Source organism: Pelophylax lessonae, assembly GCF_965119305.1.
Source record: "Pelophylax lessonae genome assembly, chromosome: 9".
In the NCBI taxonomy this organism is placed as follows: domain Eukaryota; kingdom Metazoa; phylum Chordata; class Amphibia; order Anura; family Ranidae; genus Pelophylax; species Pelophylax lessonae.
The window spans coordinates 7,173,721-7,195,480 of NC_138776.1; the positions used below are offsets into that span (position 1 = coordinate 7,173,721).

Genomic DNA, 21,760 nt, shown 5'->3' on the forward strand with positions numbered 1-21,760 from the left:
TTGTGCGATTTTTACTTTCTGCGCTATAAACAAAAAAAGAGCATTTATTTTGAAAAAATAACAATATTTTTAACATTTTTTTATATGAAATTCCCCCCTAAAAAGATGTAAAAACCAATTTTTTTTTACATTTTTGGCCAATTTGTTTTCTGCTACCCATGTTTGGTAAAAAAAATCACAATAAGCGTATTTTGATTGGTTTGCGCAAAAGTTATTGTGTTTACTAACAAAGGGAAAGATTTCTGTCATTTTTGGTGTTTTTTTTTAACGCGTAATGGCGGCGATCTGCGATTTTTTTTGTGTACTGCGACATTGCGGCGGACAGATCGGACCCTTAACTGACATTTTTGACACTTTTGGGAGTACCAGTGACATTACTGCAGTAATCAGTGCTATAAATATGCACTGTTACTGTAAAAATGACACTGGCAGGGAAGGGGTTAATTTTATTGGAGAGGGAGGGGTTAATGTATGCCTGGTGCTTACTGACGTGTGGAGGGGGAGGTGACTGAGTGACACAGGGACAGATCGCATGTCCAGCTATGCTGAACACTCCGATCTGTCACTCCCTGTCACTTGGGAGATCAGCCCGCTGTGTTTACACAGGCGGGCGGATCTCCACACTAGATCCCCGACGATCGGGGATGAGCGGCGGCGATCGCCGCTGCTCTTCCCCTGGCCCGACTCCCTCTGTGACCGAAAACAGCGGGAGCGAGCCTCCGGCGAAATTGTGTGGGATAATGCAAATGTACACATTATTCCTCAGCGCAAGCGCCGCCCAGAAGGGGGAGTGTCTGACGACGTAGTACTACGTCGTCAGACGATAACGAGCCACTCTGCTGCAGTAATATTACTGTGGGCGGAGGTAAAGTGGTTAATGGTAAAAATCCCTGCCTTCAGTGAGACAGTTTAGGGATTATGGGCTCTTAAGAAAAATGACGTTGGAGGGCCAGACAAGAAGTTCTGTAGTATATACACTGGTCAACATGGCTATTAATGCTCAGTAATAATGCTAGAACAATTAATCTTCCTACTTGATATGCACAAAGTCAACAAAGGTCACTAAAGGGTCAAGGACCTGCTCACCAGCTCCACTGATGGTGCGGGACCCCTTTAAGATGGCATGGATTCTAGGTGGTTTCCCATGGCGATTGGATGAATGCAAAATCCTGTAGCACAGTAGCAATCTCTAGTTAAGTTCTGTGTGGAAGCAGCAACAAGCATCTAACCTAGGCTCTATGCTTCAAACCCCCCAGTGAGACAATAATAGGCCTCTGAGTAGGACTTGACCACAGCAGCACCCTGATCTTATCTCAGTCCAGTGGTCTGCATCTAACGGTCTAGTTCTCCGGTACGGACTGGTCCCACCATTAGATTAGCACTCAGTCTCTCAATGGCTCCCCCAGCTGACAAGTCCATCCCCTCAACACACCGGCACCTATCTCCCAACAGCTCTGCTCTTTCCCAGGGATTTGCTATTTCTATGGCTCCTCCTGCCTCCAGACACACTGGATCCTGTCGTTTTTTTGCCTGCAATGGTATTGAGAAGACTCTTATCCCAAACTACATCTCACAGCAATCAGCGTTCCATACTTGAAAGAATCAGAAGCTCAAACTCCAAAGAAGCTTTATTTTGTGAAGAAAAAAGGACCTGCATTCAGAAAACGTTAACAATAATAAAGCATTATTAAGCCTGCATAGTCCAGTAACAGCAATTCTAGTTACAATCATGTGAATTTCTTTGGTATAAATTGAGGTTTCACACCAAGCTCTTCACTGTGGAGGAAGGCTTTCTTCTGCGGTGCGCTGGTTCTCATTGGATGGTGGGGATAATTCTTTTTCCCTAAATATATTTTGCATGAGCTCGCAAATAGACTGTCTCAGCGTTTCCTTCATATCTTTCCCCATGAAGACGTAGAGTATTGGGTTGATGCAACTATTGAACATAGTTAGAAAATGCGAGAGAATTCTCAGGATGTACAGTACATCGTTGCCAATATATATCAGGATTATTCTTATTATGTGGTAGGGGGCCCAACTGACAAAAAACAGAGCTATAACACTAATTGCCATCAAGATGGTTTTTCTACCTTCTAATAAAAGCCTGGTATTTTGTACTTTAAAAGCCAGATGAATGTAACAGGTACAAATAATAATAAGAGGGATCAGAAATCCAAAAATCGCACATGTAAGGTAGAAGGGCTCTATTATGTGAGGTTCTAAAGGGCATAGGTTTTTGATATCAGAGGTGTCATATCTTGTGTAGATAAAAAAAGGCAGACACATCGAAAAGGACAACATCCAAATAGCCAAGCATATCATCCATGCCACTTTTAGCCTTCGGTGATTTCGGGCCCACACGGGATGGACAACCAGAATCCATCGGTCAATACTGATAGCCACCAGGGTGAAGACACTGGCATACATGTTAAGGTAGAGGTTGGATAATAAAATCTTGCAGAGGGCAGGACCGTACAGCCAGCCTCGGTAGATTTTCGACACGTCAATGAATGGAAGACACAAGCAGAAAGTGATATCAGCAACAGCAAGGTTTCCAAACCAAACGGTGGTCACGGTCCACTCCATCCTAATGCCAATGACCCAAAGCACCAGAGCATTGCCAGGGACCCCCACGAGAGCAGCTAAACATGAAACTAGGAATTCAAACAGGTGCAAATTGCTGTAAATTGTGGTTTGTTCCGTTTCACTGCTGACATTGAACATCTTGTTTACCTGTGAAGACATCAAGAGTTACTTCATCTGTCTGATTATTGCTCAATTAGGTATTATTGTAAGGAAAATCTTAGTATGAAATATATACACTATATTGCCAAAAGTATTGGGACGCCTGCCTTTACACGTACATGAACTTTATTGGCATCCCAGTCTTAGTCCAAAGGGTATTGAGTTAGCCCACCATTTACAGCTATAACAGCTTCAACTCTTCTGGGAAGGCTGTCCACAAGGTTTAAGAGTGTGTTTATGGGAATTTGTAACCTTTCTTCCATAAGTTTATTTGTGAGGTCAGGCACTGATGATAAACGAGAAGGCCTGGCTCGCAGTCTCCACTCTAATTCATCCCAAAGGTGTTTGTTGGGTTGAGGTCAAGACTCTGGGCAGGCCAGTAAAGTTCCTCCACCCCAAACTCAGTCATCCATGTCTTTAAGGACCTTGCTTTGTGCACTGGTGCTGAGTCATGTTGAAACAGGAAAGGGCCATCCCCAAACTGTTCCCACAAAGTTGGGAGCATGAAATTGTCCAAAATGTCTTGGTATGCTGATGAATTAAGGAGTTCCCTTCGCTGGGATTAAGGGTCCAAGCCCAACCCCTGAACAACAACCCCCACCATAATCCCCCCTCCACCAAACTTTACACTTGACACAATGCAGTCAGGCAAGTACCGTTCTCCTGGCCAAAGCCACCGTCCTCCTGCCAAACCCAGATACGTCTATCAGATTGCCTGACAGAGAAGCATGATTCGTCACTCCAGGGAACATGTTCCCACTTCTCTTGAGTCCAGTGGTGGCGTGCTTTACATCACTGTATCCAACGCTTTGCATTGCACTTGGTAATGTTAGGCTTGGATGCAGCTGCTCAGCCATGGAAACCCATTCCATGAAGCTCTCTAGGCACTGTTGTTGTGCTAATCTGAAGGCCACACCAAGGTCTGTAGCTATTGACTCTGTAGACAGTTGGCGACTTCTGCACACTGTGAGCTTCAGCATGCGCTGACCCCTCTCTGTCATTTTACATGGCTGAGTTGCTGTTGTTCCCAGTTGCTTCCACTTTGTTATAATACCACTAACAGTTGAGTGTGGAATATTTAGTAGCAATGAAATTTCAGATTGATTTTGGGAAAGGTGGCAACCTATCACGGTACCACGATTGAATTCACTGAGCTTCTGAGAGTGACCCATTCTTTCACAAATGTTTGTAGAAGCAGTCTGCATGCCTAGGTGCTAGATTGTATACACCTATGGCCTTGGAGGTGATAGGAACACCCGAATCAAATGATTTGGAGGGTTGTCCCAATACTTTTGGCAATATATATATATATATATATATATATATATATATATATATACACATATACACTATTGTACAGTACTGTGCAAAAGTTTTAGGGAAAAAAATGTGAATTACGTGGGAAATTTTAAATTACCAGTTAATAACCTACAAAGAAAACCCTAGATCAAATCAGTATTTGATTGTCCTTTGCCTTTTAGCATCAATTCTCCCAAGTACACTTGCACACAGTTAAAGTGGTTGTAAACCTCAGACATGAAATCTGTACAAAGCATATCACTCTATAGTGTGTACTTGTCCCAGTCCAGAGCACTAAGTGTAAATTCTGTCTGCTGCTTCCTTTCTCTGCTAGCTGTATGAGTCATTTCTGACACGTTTACCTGACACCAAGAGAAAAATGGTGATGAGGAGTTATGGGATATTGATCTTTTTGAATATTGATGTTCTGCAGAATTTAATCATTCACAGCTATTTGCAATGCTTATGAAATCAAGACTGGAGCACTACTTTATCCACTTCTGGAACGGAAGATTTCCCCCCTTAATGACCAGGCCATATTTTGTTATTCGGCACTGCGTTACTTTAATGGACAATTGCGAGGTTGTGCGAAGCTGTACCCAAATACAATTGCTTTTTTCCCCACCAATAGAGCTTTATTTTGGTGGTATTTGACGACCTGTGCGATTTTTATTTTTTACGCTATAAACAAAAAAAGAGCGACAATTCTGAAAAAAAAACAAAAAAATATTTTTCACATTCTGCCATATAACATTCTAAAAAAAATGTAAAATCTAAATTTTTTAACACTTTAGGCCAATTTGATTTCTGCTACATATTTTTGGCAAAAAAAATAGCAATAAGCATATTTTGATTGGATTGAACAAAAGGTATTGTGTCTACTAACTATGGGAAAGATTTATGTAATTTTTATTGTTTTTCTTCTTTTTTACTAGTAATAGCGACAAACTGCGATCTTTAGCAGGACTGCGACATTACAGCGGACAGATCGGACCCCTAACTGACATTTTTGACACTTTTGGGGCGACCAGTGACATTACTACAGTAATCAGTGCTAAAAATATGCACTGTCACTGTAATAATGACACTGGCAGGTAAGGGGTTAACATTGTGGGTGATCAAGGGGTTAAACGTGAGCCTAGGGGAGTGATTCTAACTGTGGGGGGCGTGGCTTATTAAATTATGATAGAGACCTGTGATCCTATATAGAAGGATCACAGGCGCTCTGGGATCATTCCCGGGAGACAAACGGTCGGCTGTGTTTACAACAGCCGACCATCCTTCTCTCTCAGCGGGGAGCGATCGCAGGTGTCAGGCGGCAATCGGAGCCACCTGCCCCGTGCATCGGCTTTCCTGCTGATGAGTGGGGGCGGGAGCGTGACGCCACTGCCACGCGCTCGCACCCTAGCTGCCTCCATGCGAGGGGGGCTGCACTGCCGCAATAAAAAGGAGGCGGTGGTCAGGAAGCAGTTAAAATAGCAAAGAAATACGTGCAGAGGCGGCTAGTGTATATGGGGCGCAGGGCCCCCCCCCCCCCATCCACGCGTCTGGCCCCCTAATCTACATGCGGGGCGCCGGACACATGGAGATTTGTGGGAAAAAATACATCAATTTTATTTGGGTACAGTGTCGCACGACCGCGCAATTGTCCGTTAAAATAACGCAGTGCCGATTCGCAAAATATGGCCTGGTCATTAAGTAGGAAAATCTTCCGGTCCAGAAGTGGTTGAAGTAATGAGTGCTTAAATTTGATGCATGCAAATAGAATTGCTAAGTAGTTGTATTATAAGTCTCTGGAGGTTCTCAAGACGCATCACCGGTTTCCCGAAAACGCAAGTGGGGAGCCAAAGGCGTCAGCATAGCGTATTGTCTGTATGTTCGGCTTTAAGCGGAACAAAGCACGAGTGTGGTCAATCGGCTTCATAGGCACTATTTCAGTGTCTCCTCTGGGCCACTCTACGCATGGCACACAACAACACATAGGTTCGCTCGCGTAATCTGCTATTTTTGCTTTAAGGATGGGAAAGTCCCACGGTAAGGGGATTAAGCCGCCCTCTGTATCCCCAAAGCTTCTGCGTAAAGTGTTCAGAATTACCAAACAAAAGCATTGCTTACGGCTGTGTCACTCTCTAAGTCACCCAAGACAGTGCCGCCTGCTAGAAATGAAACATGCACGGAATTTGTTGCAAGGGTATAACTGTATAACTATTTTTATATTAATCCATGGGTGGACATTCTGGTAGAGTGGAATGAATGTATGGGATCCTCCAAACCCTTTCCCATGATGGATCTAATGATGTGTTTCACATGAACATGATCAGAGGTTTATGTTTTGGAGCAAAGAGGGTATTTACTTTCTTTGGCCCTAATTCAGCTTGGGACATGGAGTTTGAGTCCCACAAACCCATGTAAACAGCCCCCCCCCCCCCGCATACACTCAGTGTATCCCAATTAGAGATGAACTTTGTGTTTGGGTCGAACATCGGCTGGTCGCCCATTCACCAAACAAATCGGCTTCTTGCAGTGCATTATGTGATTGGCCAAAGCTTACATCCTGACATCCATGCTTTGGCCAATCAAATCATCTCTGCCATGATTGGACAAAGGCAGGCTGCCTTTAGCCAATCATGGCTCAGAGGCTAAGTACACACTCCACACTATATAAGGCTGCTCATACAGCAGCCATGTATAGAGTGTGAGGGCGAGATAGGAAGAGATTGGGGCAGGGAGAGGAACGTGATTTTTACACTCTATCAGACAGTGCAGTGCAGTGTAGTCAGCAGAGTAGTCTAGTTAAGACATTGCTAGCAGTCAGTTTTGCAGGGAGAGAGATTTGTGCTTTTTACACTTTAAGAGATCAGATAGTGAAGTGTATTCAGCAGTGCAGTATATACCTGCCAGAACTTACCTTGGTTAGAGTCTGTAGCGCAGAGATGTGTGCTCACCCTTGCAGATATCCATAGTCCAAGGTGACCAGGTAAGGAAGCCACCTGGGCTGTGAATCTGTGCACGGGGGCTTGGCAGGAAAAGTGTTCCAATTAGCAGCATCAGCAGGAATACGAACAGAAGGATAGTTCAGAAATAACCATAGTCAAAGGAAGCCACAAGTCAGGATAAACACGGAGTAGAGGCAAGGTCAGAAGCCGGAGTCAGTATGGAAAACAAGCTCAGGAGACAAGAACACAGGAACTAAATCTGTCAACCAGGAATAACGAAATGACAATGCTCTCAGGGAGAGGCAGTGTTTTATACCTTACTTAAATGAGCAATTGGCTTCAGATGGACAATGAGAGACAGGAACATTCTCAGGTAAACTCCAGGCCCCTAGTGCTGCAGGCAAAGCCAGATAAACAAGACTGGATCCATATGAGCTGAAGTGCGGCTCAGAGGCAGGATAACAGACACAGAACACCAAATACCCAAGTTCAAATCCCCTTTTGGGTACTTAACAGCGGCCGTCTGTATGGCATGGTGAGAGCCATGACAATACCACAAAGTAATATATATATATATATATATATATATATATATATATATATATATATATATATATATATATATAGGCACTTCAGTTTATAGCAGCCAATTCGCTATTATCACACGGATCCTCCTCCTGGCCAATCAGGGAGTGTGTCCGATACGTGCTTCCTGATTGGCCGCAGGGCAAACCCCATGCCATTGGCTGAGGAGGAGGTGGGAACGGGAGGACTCGATAAGACGCCGGGGATTGAAGACAGAGAACCCGCCGCCGGGACACTGAAGAGAAGGCGCTGCCGCGGCTGCTCCAGGTAAGTTCACTGGTCTGGGGGGGGGGGGGCACACTGCATTGAAGGGGGCATGTACGCTGGTCACTGCATTGAAAGGAGCATGTACGCTGGTCACTGCATTGAAAGGGGGCATGTATGCTGGTCACTGCATTGAAAGGGGGCATGTATGCTGGTCACTGCATTGAAAGGGGGCATGTACGCTGATCACTGCATTGAAAAGGGGCATGTACGCTGGTCACTGCATTGAAAGGAGCATGTACACTGGTCACTGCATTGAAAGGGGGCATGTATGCTGGTCACTGCATTGAAAGGAGCATGTACACTGGTCACTGCATTGAAAGGGGGCATGTATGCTGGTCACTGCATTGAAAGGAGCATGTACACTGGTCACTGCATTGAAAGGGGGCATGTATGCTGCTCACTGCATTGAAGGTGGCATGTATGCTGGTCACTGTATTGAAGGGGGCATGTACGCTGGTCACTGCATTGAAGGGGGCATGTACGCTGGTCTCTGCATTGAAGGGGGCATGTAAGCTGGTCACTGCAATGCCTATTACATTTTATTGGTTGCACCCCCCCCCCCAAATTTTGAGAACCAGCCGCCAGTGGTCTGTTGTAAAACCATCCTTATATGTAGAAACTTATTTTGCCACTTTTGGTTATGCTACTCCTGGTTCTTTTTCTTTTAAGGATGCTATAATATTGTTCTCTGTAATTATCAGAAATACAATATATTTTTTAATATATTTTGTGCAATCTAATACATTTTTTTAATTTTTTTTACTATTGGTCCTATGACGGCACCCCTTCAAAAGTCCCCCTTTTTTGCCCCTTCTTACTATCTATTTTGTATATTAATAACCGGGACGTGGGTATACCATTAATACTCTCGTGTTTTTTGTGAGTTTGTCCTTTAATAGTCCATAGTCCATATATTGATATCTCTCTCTCTCTCTCCCTCTCCCTCTCTCTCTCTCTCTCTCTCTCTCTCTATATATATATATATATAGATATATGGCACTTTAATATATTTCAGGCCATTCAGTATCTATTGCTCGGTTCAGTATAGACCATACATTGCTATTTATATACATATATATGTATATCTATATATCTATATCTATATATATATAAATATATATATATGTGTGTGTGTATATGCCACTTGAGTAAATATCAGGCCATTCAGTATCTATCGGTCAGTTTAGTACATATCAGCAGTGCAGTATATATATACACACAGTATATATAATATATTTATCAACCAGTAATAAACCCCCCCCCCCCCCAAAATCCACATCATGTCTGAAAGGCCGATAAGGATAGGCAGATGCTCTCAGGCCACAAAAAAGAGGCAAGCAGCCTGTGCTACAGTGCGAGGTGGTGGTCACAGATATGGTGCATCCTCTGCAGGCGGGGTACGCCCATCCTTTTTTTCTGGTGCTGGCCGTGTTATTCAGCCACAACATGCAGAAGAGATGGTTTAGTGGATAAATAAGCCGTCCTCATCCTCCTTGTCCTCTGTCACACAGGCTCATACTAGTTTTCCCTTCCACCGCTGCTGCCAAAGCGGCCCGTTCCACAGGCTCCTTCTCCACAGAGGTCACTGACTGTACATGGGTGCCTGAAAGAATAGAGGAGGAAAGAGAGGGGGAGGAGGAGGAGGAGTTAGCAGCTTTGCTGTTTGCAATATATGTCTGGAGCAGATCAAGCGTGGCCAGAAAACTTGGGCATCACATGCTTGGCAAGGCATATGACGACCTGCCATGCAGTCAGTTGGCAACTGCATCTGAAAGAGCTACATGATAAAACAAGCATACTTCACCTTGCTCCTCATCTGGGATCTCTAACCCTAATATACCTCATGTCTTCTCAAAAACCTGCATTGAGAGGGATGATGTTATAGCAATGAGTGCCTCAGATACTTGCACCCAATCTGCTAGCAGTACATACACTGTTGATTTCACCAGCAGGCAAATTTCACTACTCCAGTTGCTGAACCATAGAAAAAAATACTGTCCCAGCGATCCACATGCTCAGCATCTTAATGCTAGCTTGGCCAAATTGCTAGCACTACAATTATTGCCTTTTCAGCTAGTAGACTCTGCCCCCTTTCGTGAATTTGCAGAATGTGCTTTACTACAGTGGCAGGTTCCAAAAAGACATTTCTTTTTCCGTAAGGCCATTCCGGCTCTCTACCATCATGTGGAAGGTAGTGTTTTGGCCTCGTTGTACAGAGCAGTCAGCAGGAAGGTTCACAATTCACATTACTGCTGACTCTGGGTCCAGCAGGCATGGACAGGAACGTTACATTTCTTTCACGGTTCACGGGGTAACTTTGCTGGCAGCTGTAAAGGATGCAGGACAAGGTTCAGTGCTGGAGCTTGTTTTGCCACTATGCCTCCAAAAGCTGGTGCTGGTTCTGCCACATCTGGCTACTCCACCTCCTCCTCCTCTTCTTCTTCCTCTATGTCCTCTTCTGCTGAATTGTCCTCTGAACCAGCAGTGCTCCCTAAGCGTTCAAGGGGCTATGCAAGCAGTCAGGCTAAAATATGCCATGCAGTTCTTCCGTTGGTCTGTCTAGGGCAGTGGTCCTCAACTCCGGTCCTCAGGGCCCACTAACAGGCCAGTTTTTAAGTATTACCTTGGGGAGATGCAGACAAGAGTACTGCAATCACTGAGCAGCAAATTATATCACCTGGGATGTATTTCAGTTATCTTGCAAACCTGGCCTGTTAGTGGGCCCTGAGGGCCAGGGTTGAGGACCACTGGTCTAGGGGATAGGAGTCACACCGGGGCAGAGATTCTGTCAGCTCTGCAGGGGCAGACTCAGAGAGTGTTGACACCATGACAGCTTGAGCCAGGAATCGTTTTTATGTGACAATGGCACCAACCTTCTCTCCGCCCCCCCCGACAGGGATACTTGACACATGTTCCATGCTTGGCGCATGTCCTGAATTTGGTGGTGCAGCGTTTCTTGAACAGGTACCTGGGCTTACAAGATCTCCTGAGGCAGGCCAGAAAAGTCTGTGGCCATTTCCGGTGTTTATACAATGCCAGTACTCGGCTATCTGACATTCAATGAGAATTCAACCTGCCCACCAACCGCCTAATTTGTGACAATCCCACCAGGTGGAACTCAAAATTGGCAATGCAGCAGTGGCTGCACATGCAACAGAGGGTCATCAATGAGTACCTGTGTGAGTATGGCACAAGGATAGGCTCAGGGGAGCTTGGCTTCTTTTTACCACACCAGTAGCAGCTGATAAAGGATGCATGCACTGCCCTGTCACCATTTGAGGGGGCCACAAGGATGGTGAGCTGGAATGATGCATGCATCAGTGACACTACCCTGCTAATCTACCTGCTGGAGCACACGCTTTCTGGAATCATGGACAGGGCACTTGAGGCAGAACAGCGGGAGGAAGAGGAGGACTTCCTTTCCTCACAAGGCCCCCTTTATGCAGATATCATTCCTGCATGGCCACAAAACACACAGGAAGAAGAGGAAGAGGAGGAGGAGGATTGTGGCAGCATGGATGTAGAGGATAACATACAGAAGTTTTCAAGGGATGGTTTTCATTCCCCAGAAATCCCAGGAGTTGTACGTAGTTGGGGAGAGGTTGCTCCTGACAATGTCATCCTTAGTGACCCGGAGGACTCAGAAGCTCATGCCTCCTAAAATTTTACATTGCATGGGACCCCTGATTCTGCAATCCTGCGAAAGGACCTGAGGTTTTGTGGTATCAAGGAGAGGGATAATTACTGGTTGGCAACCCTTCTTGATCCACGTTACAAGGGTAAAGTTGCAGAGCTCATCCTGCCTTCACAGAGGGAGCAGAGGATGAACATCTTGAGTAGGCCTTGAAGAAAAATTTGTGTAGCACCTTTCCAGACACTGGGAAGTTTACATTCTCTGGACATGTCTCTTAGGCATCGTTCGGCCAAAGGAGGAGTGGTGGAGAAGGCTGCTGGCTGACCGATGCCTTTAAACAGTTCTTTAGTCCTCAACACCCAGGGTTGTTAGGTTTATGCAACCATCGGCAGCATCTCCATCATATAGTGCATGATTATCTAGGGGCAAGAGAAGACTTGGAGACCTTTCCAACTGAGAATCCACTGGATTACTGGGTCTTGAGGATGGACCACTGGCCAGAACTTGCTCAATATGCAATAGAGCTACTGGCCTGTCCTGCTTCCAGCGTGCTTTCCGAACAGACATTTAGTGCTGCTGGAGGTTTTGTAATGGATAAAATAGCGTGTCTGTCCACAGACTCTGTTGACCAGCTGACTTTTATCAAAATGAATCAGTCCTGGATCAACAGCAGCTATCAAGCCCCTGATGCCGATGTAACTGATTGAATTTGCTAGGGGTCTACCATCCCTTGAAGACTGCATATCCTGCCTATCCTATTCCTCAATCTTGATTCTGCTAGCTTTGTAACAATGTTTTGGTTTAGGTCACCACCAACACCCAAGGCCTAATTTTTCTGCACTTGTATGACAGGTGCATACAACTTAATTTCGTATGTAATTTTTAACAGCAGGGCCTGTCCCTGTGTCCAGAAAGAATAACTGTGAGGGTTTATGGTGTTCAGACACCACCAACACAAAAAGCCCAATCCTTCTGCACCTGTATGACACGTACATGCAATTTCAAATCTAATTTTTTACAGCATGACTCGTTCCTGCGCCCTACGCCTGCGCTTTTTTCTTTAAATTTATTGTGGCATGGGGTTCCCCTTAAAATCCATCCCAGACCCAACACTTTTTTTGGGCAATAACTTGCATTTAAGCCCTTAAAAATCAGAGGACTTCTGATTTTTCAGGTTTGAGTCCCTTAGACTTTAATGGAGTTTGAACGTTCAAACAAACCCTGTTTGTTCCCCTGTTCGCAGTGTTCTGGTGCCAACCGAACAGGGGGGTGTTCGACTCATCACTAATCCCAATCTATCAAGGATACATGATTTGGATGAAGTCATGAGATCATATAGGGAAGGTAAGCAACAACAGCTCAGACTATTTTTGTTCAGTCTTGAGTTTCTTGAGTTGCTTCTGAGCTTGTGATGGACATAATGGAGATGGAATTTACCCCCCCCCCCCCACACCTTGTGCTCTGGTGCTTTGAGGGGTTGCCCCAGTCTCGGCTCTTACTCTACACAGCCTGGAGTTTGGTGGCCCTTTCCAAATAGCAGTTTGAGCAGCAAGAACACAGGCAGTGTAAGAAGAGGAACTACATTTCAGTCTCACAGGACACAGAGCTGAGAACCGAGATCAGTTCCAATATACAGTAGAGCATATTGTTATGGGTAATGCTATTGTATTAAAACCAATGGACAGTCAAGAGGTAAATGGCATTACAAAAATAGTCCTGATCCGAGCCATAACCCATCAGCTACCATTAGTACAGAATTATATTTAATGTCTTATTGAATATAATTGGGGATTCACTTGCCCAGTGTGAATAATACGTTGAGATATTTTAAGCCCTCAGATTAACCAGTTGCCGACCGCCTGCCGCCTTTTTACTGCGGCTGGGTGGCTCGTACATGCAAAATTACATAGATCTATGTCGCTCGCCTGGGAGAAGCTGGGGGGCAAGCGCACACCGCCGGTGGCGTGCTCCAGCACCCGATCATCAGCGGGGAAGCTGATGTGGGTGTCAGGCGGCTCTGTTTGTGAGTGAGTGTGGGAATGTCTGCAGCACCAAGTCCAAGGAGTTGTTTGCAAATTGGCTGTAGATTTTTTAGCTATGGTTCACAGTCTGTCTACCAGAATTTTTATTTCTTACAATAAAGTTTTTTGCCTTTCTTAACCGAAGTAGAGCCTTTTTCGCAACCATTTCCAGGGGTGACCTTTGTGGCACCCCTTTTGCTATTTGTTGTGTATGGTTTACTGGGTTTTCCAGGCTCCCCGGTCGATACTAGAAGGTATGTAGAAGTTTTGGGAGTACCGCCCACTAGTTCACAAGATTGGACGGTATTCAGTATCCCCGGATTTTGTTTTATGCTTGTTGGCTCTGATTGCCGACTGACACCCGCGATCGCTCCCCGCTGAGAGAGAAGGACGGTCGGATGTTGTAAACACAGCCGACCGTCCTTCTCCCTGGGATGGTCACAGAGCTCATGTGATCCTTCTATATAGAATCACATGTCTCTATGGTCACCCCCCCCCCCCACAGTTAGAATCACTCCCCTAGGGTCACATTTAAGCCCTTGATCACCTATACTGTTAACCCCTTCCCTGCCAGTGTCATTATTACAGTAACAGTGCATATTTTTAGCAAAAGTGTCAAAAATGTCAGTTAGGGGTCCGATCTGTCCGCTGCAATGTCGCAGTCCCGCAAAAAATCGCAGATCGCCGCCATTACTAGTAAAAAAAAAAAAATAAGTAAAAATGACATAAATCTTTCCCTTAGTTTGTAGATGCGATAAATTTTGCGCAAACCAATCAAAATACGCTTATTGCGATTTTGTTTAACAAAAATGTGTAGCAGAAAACAAATTGGCCTAAAATGTTAAAAATGTTTGATTTTTTAATTTCTTTTATTGGGAATGTTATACTGTATAGCAGAAAGTGAAAAATATTGTTTTTTTGTTCAAAATTGTAGCTCTTTTTTTGTTTATAATGAAAAAAAAAAAACACGCACAGGTGATCAAATACCACCAAAAGAAAGCTCTATTTGTAGGAAAAAAAGGACGTAAATTTAGTTTGGGTACAGCATCGCACGACCGCGCAATTGTCCGTTAAAATAATGCAGTGCCGAATCGCAAAATAAGGCCTGGTCATTCAGGGGGCAAATCCTTCCGGTCCAGAAGTGGTTAACCACATTTGTGAATATACCCATGCTAGTACACCCGTGACCCCAGGATTGGTCAGTATTTCAATTGATGATTGTGTGTTAGAACACATGGTGTATTTTTCTTTTTTTTGCTGAGGATGCCAGAAGCTGTTCTCTAAGAGATTTTGGAAATGAAAGCCCTGTTATATAATGGAAGAGCAGGTACAGCAATTAATAAAATAATACACTAATATTTACGCTGTTTTGTACTATTATTAATACCTAAGGTTGGAGTACCCCTTAAAAAACATTATTGCTTTTACAGTCAAGTTTAGAAAAAAGAAAAAGACGTTTTTTTAGAGAAAGAGGAAGTCTTTAACCACAAAGGCTAGAATCTAAAACAGACTGAAGATTTAGTTAGCAGGGCTGATGATTTTAAATCAGGTTTTTATAATAGGGAAATGTTATATAGTTATGGATTTATAGATTTACAGTATGTTTTATTACATGTTATAATTTGTCTGGGTTTGAATTTGTCTGATTATTGGGAGTAAGGATGAGCCTCGAGTTCGAGTCAAATGTAAGTTTGACTCAAATATAATGAATAAATGGGGCGCTTGGCAGGAAGTTCGCCTGCTGATGAGCGCCCCATAATGCACTGCTAATGCAGTGAATCAATTACTGATTGGCCTCTTCACAGGCCTTCCGCTATAATGAGCTTCTGGAGCTGTGACAGCTCTTTTATAGGAAAGGGGGAGGGAAACCACCTGGTGGCACCGCCCCTTCTGATGTGACGTCATGAATTTATTCACTGCACCAGCGCAGTGCATTATGGGGCGCTCGTGATGTCATATTCTTATAAAAGAGCTGCCACAGCTCAAACAGTTCATTACGGGGGAGGCGTGTTAAGAGGCAGGAGCTTATTTTTTTTTCTATTTTTCGGGGGCGGCGGCGGGTGATGTGATTGACAATGAATTTACATCGGGGGACACTATTTTTTTTTTATAAAAGATTTGTCAAAAACTGGCGCTTGTCTTTATTTTTTTTGTACACTTTTTTGGTGAATGGGTAGGAGTACGATGTACCTGATATCATAGTTACATAGTTAGTCAGGTTGAAAAAAGACACAAGTCCATCTGGTTCAACCAAAAAAAAAACAAAAAACAGTATTGAAATCCCAACCATACAATCCCATATGCACAATCCTATACCCACCCCAACCATACAATCCCATATACACAATCCTATACCCGCTGTTGATCCAGAGGAAAGCGAAAATAAACCCCAGCAAAGCATGATCCAATTTACTACAGCAGGGGAAAAAATTCCTTCCTGATCCCCCGAGAGGCAATCGGATATTCCCTGGATCAAATTTACCTAAAAAAAATGTTAATACCCATTTATATTATGTACACCTAGGAAACAATACAGACCTTTTTTAAAGCAATCTAGTGAGCTGGCCAGAACCACCTCTGGAGGGAGTCTATTCCACATTTTCACAGCTCTTACGGTGAAGAAACCTTTCCGTATTTGGAGACAAAATCTGTTTTCCTCTAGACGTAAAGAGCGCCCCCTTGTCCTCTGTGTTGACCTTAAAGTGAACAACTCAACACCAAGTTCACTATATGGACCCCTTATGTATTTATACATGGTGATCATATCCCCCCTTATGTATTTATACATGGAGATAATACCTCCCCTTATGTATTTATACATGGAAATCATATCCCCCCCCTTATGTATTTATACATGGAGATCATATCCCCCCTTAATCTCCTCTTCTCGGGAGAGAATAAATTCAGTTCCTCTAATCTTTCCTCATAGCTGAGCTCCTCCATGCCTCTTATCGGTTTGGTTGCCCTTCTCTGCACTTTCTCCAGTTCCCCGATATCCTTTTTAAGAACTGGTGCCCAAAACTGAACTGCATATTCCAGATGAGGTCTTACTAATGATCTGTACAGGGGCAAAATGATATCTCTCTCTCTGGAGTCCATGCCTCTGTTAATACAAGAAAGGACTTTGCTTGCTTTGGAAACAGCAGCTTGGCATTGCATGCTATTATTAAGCTTATGATCTACCAGAACCCCCAGATCCTTCTCCGCTATGGATTCCCCCAGATCCTTCTCTGCTATGGATTCCCCCAGATCCTTCTTCGCTATGGATTCCCCCAGATGCATATTCTTATGCCCCAAGTGCATAACTTTACTTTACATTTATCAACATTAAACCTCATTTGCCACATAGTTGCCCAATGAAAAGTGCATTTAGGTCAGCTTGTAAGTTGGAGACATCCTGTAAAGAAGTTATTCCACTGCAAAGCTTGGTGTCATCTGCAAAGACTGAAATGGTACTTTTAATCCCAGTCCCGATATCATTTATAAAGATATTAAAAAGTGAGGGTACCAACACTGAACCTTGGGGTACACCACTGATAACCTTAGACCATTCAGAGTAAGAATCATTAACCACTACTCTCTGAATTCCATACAGAGAAAAGAGAACTTTCTGTCTATAATTAGCCACATACATTATCCAGTTCCCTCCATCCCTAAATTACTATATGAACAAGGATAAAAACAAGAGTGTGGGACTTTGAGTGAGGAGACTGGACATGAGTTTTATTGGATGATTAGCTAAACACATATCAATAATAATAACATGAATACATACGGAGATAATGTATACAATAAATTGCACAATACATATTGGGTCAACAAAACTGCACATACATCATTTCTAGGATCAACCAGGATCTCTCAAGAAACAATGGATACAATAAAGACATCATAATCTCTGTATTCATTAATGGAAATATGTCACACTACAGTAGTATATTTGAGTAATTTGTCGGCTCAACGCGTTTCATGGACCTCCGTCCACTCATCAGGAGCTTCAATATAAACTTGTGTGTCTAAAATGATGATAAAAGTATGTATCATAAGAATGAACTATATAGTACCAAAAATATAATAAGGGTAAATTGTAAAAAGCACTACCTGAAGTAGTGTCGCAGATCCATGAGCACTCCAACATAGGAGAGGGGAACCAGGGCAACTCCGGGGGACGCCTAACCCGGGGCTGAGGCGTGGATGGTCTCCAACACATCGGGACTGCCTAAGGAAAGGGCCCTGGGCAGAATGGAATTCGGCTAAAGTGGCTTCAGAATAGTACTTCAAAGAGGGGAAGCAACCAAGGCACAATGGAGCCACAGTGGAATCTGAAAATATATGTATCAACAAGGGAAGACAATATTGTATATAAATACATGGAGAGCCTCCATCTCAAATTTGTATAAAAGATTGTTGAAGATAAATATACGCTCAAAGGAGTGTGGACTCAGGGGAGGTGCCAAAACAGGAAAATTAAAGGTGGTGTTGGTTAACCGGGACCAGTAATAATATAATGAAGGGCCCTTTCCTTAGGCAGTCCCGATGTGTTGGAGACCATCCAGGCCTCAGCCCCGGGTTAGGCGTCCCCCGGAGTTGCCCTGGTTCCCCTCTCCTACGTTGGAGTGCTCATGGATCTGCGACACTACTTCAGGTAGTGCTTTTTCCAATTTACCCTTATTATATTTTTGGTACTATATAGTTCATTCTTATGATACATACTTTCATCATCATTTTAGACACGCAAGTTTATATTGAAGCTCCTGACGAGTGGACGGAGGTCCACGAAACGCGTTGAGCCGACAAATTACTCAAATGTACTACTGTAGTGTGACATATTTCAATTCATGAATACAGAGATTATGATGTCTTTATTGTATCCATTGTTTCTTGAGAGATCCTGGTTGATCCTAGAAATGATGTATGTGCAGTTTTGTTGACCCAATATGTATTGTGCAATTTATTGTATACATTATCTCCGTATGTATTCATGTTATTATTATTGATATGTGTTTAGCTAATCATCCAATAAAACTCTTATGTCCAGTCTCCTCACTCAAAGTCCCACACTCTTGTTTTTATCCTTGTTAATACTCTCTGAATTCTATCTTTTAGCCAATTTTCTATACAATTACAAACTGATCTTTCCAAGCCAGTAGATTTTACCTTACACATTAGCCGTGTGTGGGGAACTGTGTCACAGGCTTTTACAAAATCCAAGTATACCACGTCCACAGCCACCCCTCTGTCCAAGGTTTTACTTACCTCCTCATAAAAAGAAGTCAGGTTTGTCTGACAACTTCTGTCTCTCATGAATCCATGCTGTTTGTTGCTTAAAATATTTTTTTTCCAGCAAGAACTCATCTATGGGGTCTTTTATTAAACTCTCCAATATCTTCCCGACTATAGAAGTTACACTAACAGGTCTATAGTTACTTGGCAAAGACTTTGATCCCTTTTTAAACATAGGCACCACATTGGCCCTATGCCAATCCAGTGATACAATTCCAGTCCTTAACGAGTCCCTAAAAATTAGAAACAAAGGCTTAGAAATTACAGCGCTTAATTCTTTTAGGATGCGTGGGTGGATGCCATCTGGTCCAGGCACTTTATCCACCCTAAGGCCCCATGCACACGGAGCGTTAGAAAAAACGTGCGTCAAAGCTAGTTCTGACGCTAGAAAAAGCAGCTGTAAAAATGTGCTTTCAGTAGCTTTTTCCATTAGCCTTATTGCACGTTTTGCCACGTCGCTTTTAGCAGCGTTTTTATCTGCCTACATTCAAAATCAATGGTTCCCTATGGGAGCCTATTGATTTGAATGGAAGTCGCAGAGCTCCTGTGATCCTTCTATATAGGAACACATGTCTCTATGGTCATTTCACAAGCCACGTCCCCCCCCCCCACAGTTAAAAATCACTTACCTAGGCTCACATTTAACCCCTTGAACACCCACAGGGTTAACCTCTTCCCTGCTAGTGTCATTATTACTGTAGTAATGTCACTGGTCCCCCCAACAGTGTCAAAAATGTCAGTTAGGGGTCCAATCTGTCCACAAAAAATCGCAGATCGCCGCCATTACTAGTAAAAAAAAAACAACAATAAAAATGACATAAATCTTTCCCGTAGTTAGTAGACGCGATAACAAACCAATCAAAATATGCTTATTGCAATTTTTTTTACCAAAAATATGTAGCAGAAGGTAAATTGGCCTAAAATGTTCAAAAATTTAGATTTTTAATTTTTTTTTTTATTGGGAATGTTATATAGCAGAATGTGAAAAATATTGTTTGTTTGTTTTTTCCAGAATTGTTTTTTTTTTTTTGTTTATAGCGCAAAAATAAAAATCTCAGAGGTGATCAAATACCACCAAAATAAAGCTCTATTTGTGAGAAAAAAAAGACATAAATTTTATTTGGGTACAGCGTCGCACGACCGCGCAATTGTCCATTAAATTAACGCAGTGCCGAATCGCAAAATAGGGCCTGGTCATTAAGGGGGCAAATCCTTCCGGTCTTAAAGTGGTTAAAGGAACCTAAAATAAGAAATGATGATGACATTTGATCGATCAATTTTGCTTATTTTACAAATGAAAATAACTTAATTTTAATACATATAATATTGATTCTTATCATCAATCATCTAATTTGTCTACATGCTCTACCCCAGACAGTGCATTTCATTGAGCATTTATCACTGTAGAATACTTATTGGTAAATTTGAACTCACTATGAAGGGTTAAATGTAAAAAGAAATGACATGTTTTGAATTATTGTAACAATGAGCCCATTTGTTACTATTGAAACTAATTTAGATAAAGAAAAGAGGAACTTGGTGTTGAACAGAGATATTGTCTGTTACAAAACAGAGTAAATGGTTTATTTGTGCAAGTGGTTTTTAAGTTGTGTTTCAGCTGTTATATTAATTTATAAAATCTGTGTATACACCCCCCAATATTGATGAAAAAAAAAGGGGGGGGGAGGGTAAGGCTTGGTTGAAAAAAAAATATATATATAGCAAGTGTAGCACCCTCCTAGTTAGATGTTAGAGAGAATAGTTTTTGGCTCTGTCTGCCTATCAGAGGAGCAGCAGGGAAATCTATATTGCTTTCTACCTACCAGAGAGCAGGATCTGTTAGTGAGGTCTGCTCAGTGTGCTCAGTATGTGATTCATTGAGTCTAGAGAGTGTTTCACACTGGCCCAATAGGGAGGCATGTTTGACAGTGGGAGGAAACCTGACCAATGGGTACATAGGCTTTCATACAGTCCTGGTGATTGGCAGAGACTGGCTATCTTGGTGCATTCTGGGATACTGTATAAAAGCCAGGAGCACATGTGCTGCGGGGTCTTTGGCTGGTGAGCAGAGTCCCAGAGGGAGGATGGTTACTTAGGAGGAGCAGGAGATAGAGGCCAAAAGAGAAGAGTGGTGTGACAAGGTGATTTGGGAGTTCATATACTGTACATCCCCAAACCGTATCGGAACAAGGAGAGGCCTGAGCTGTGGACCACCTTTTGTTCTGTGAAGAGGAATTGAAACTTAAGGCAGGCCATCTACATAGACCGTGTGGAGGTTCGCTGCCCAAAGGGAACGGGCCAGATTTGGTCTGTCTGTGTCCAAGATTCTGAGGTTACTGTCATTACAAGTCTAGCTAGCCTTGAAGTTGTTGAAAGCAAAGGGGCTGGTTAGCCCAAAGTTCAAGTACAAGTACAAATTGTTGTTGCTAGGGCCAAAGCCCTATTCCCATATCCCCCTTTCCCTTCTATCCTTGCAAAAGGAATTGGGAAATTAGCAGAACTGCTGCCACTGTGTAGGACCTTCAAACGAGGGCCGACCCTCTAACCCGCAACAGACTTTCTGTTCAGAGGACTTGAGTAGTCACTTAGGGCCTGATTCATAGTACGGCGAATTGGCGTTTCGGCGTGATTTTGCGAAGCGGCGATTATTTAAGTCTGAAATTGGCATTCAAAGAACGGCGGGCGGAAAATAGCGCCTAGTGTGAGATTCATTAAGATGCAATATGGTCAGAGCGCGACTTAAAACCACGCCAGCTAAAAGCTCGACTAAAGTTTAGCCAAATTTTCCCCTGTACCCCCAAAAATCCCAAATCACTGTGGAAGGTGTGGAAGTCAATTTGGAGATGACTTGCGTTTAAAAAATCTCAAAAACTGACTTAGAAAGAGAGATATCTGCGAAAGTGTGGAAAGGTTAAACAGCTCCTCCAGCCGCGAGCTGCGAACTCGCGAATGTGCGCATGCGCAACGTCAAATTGGCTCAAAAAATTTCG

General features: G+C 43.2%; 1 protein-coding gene across 1 annotated transcript; it reads right to left on the reverse strand.

Moving 5' to 3' along the window:
• Positions 1-1,773: 1,773 nt before the first annotated feature.
• Positions 1,774-2,724, reverse strand: LOC309564152 (C3a anaphylatoxin chemotactic receptor-like; the record flags this gene model as incomplete). Its single annotated transcript, XM_082268781.1, has 1 exon — positions 1,774-2,724. The coding sequence occupies one exon, from the start codon at positions 2,722-2,724 to the stop codon at positions 1,774-1,776; it is 951 nt and encodes a 316-aa protein (XP_082124907.1).
• Positions 2,725-21,760: the final 19,036 nt, after the last annotated feature.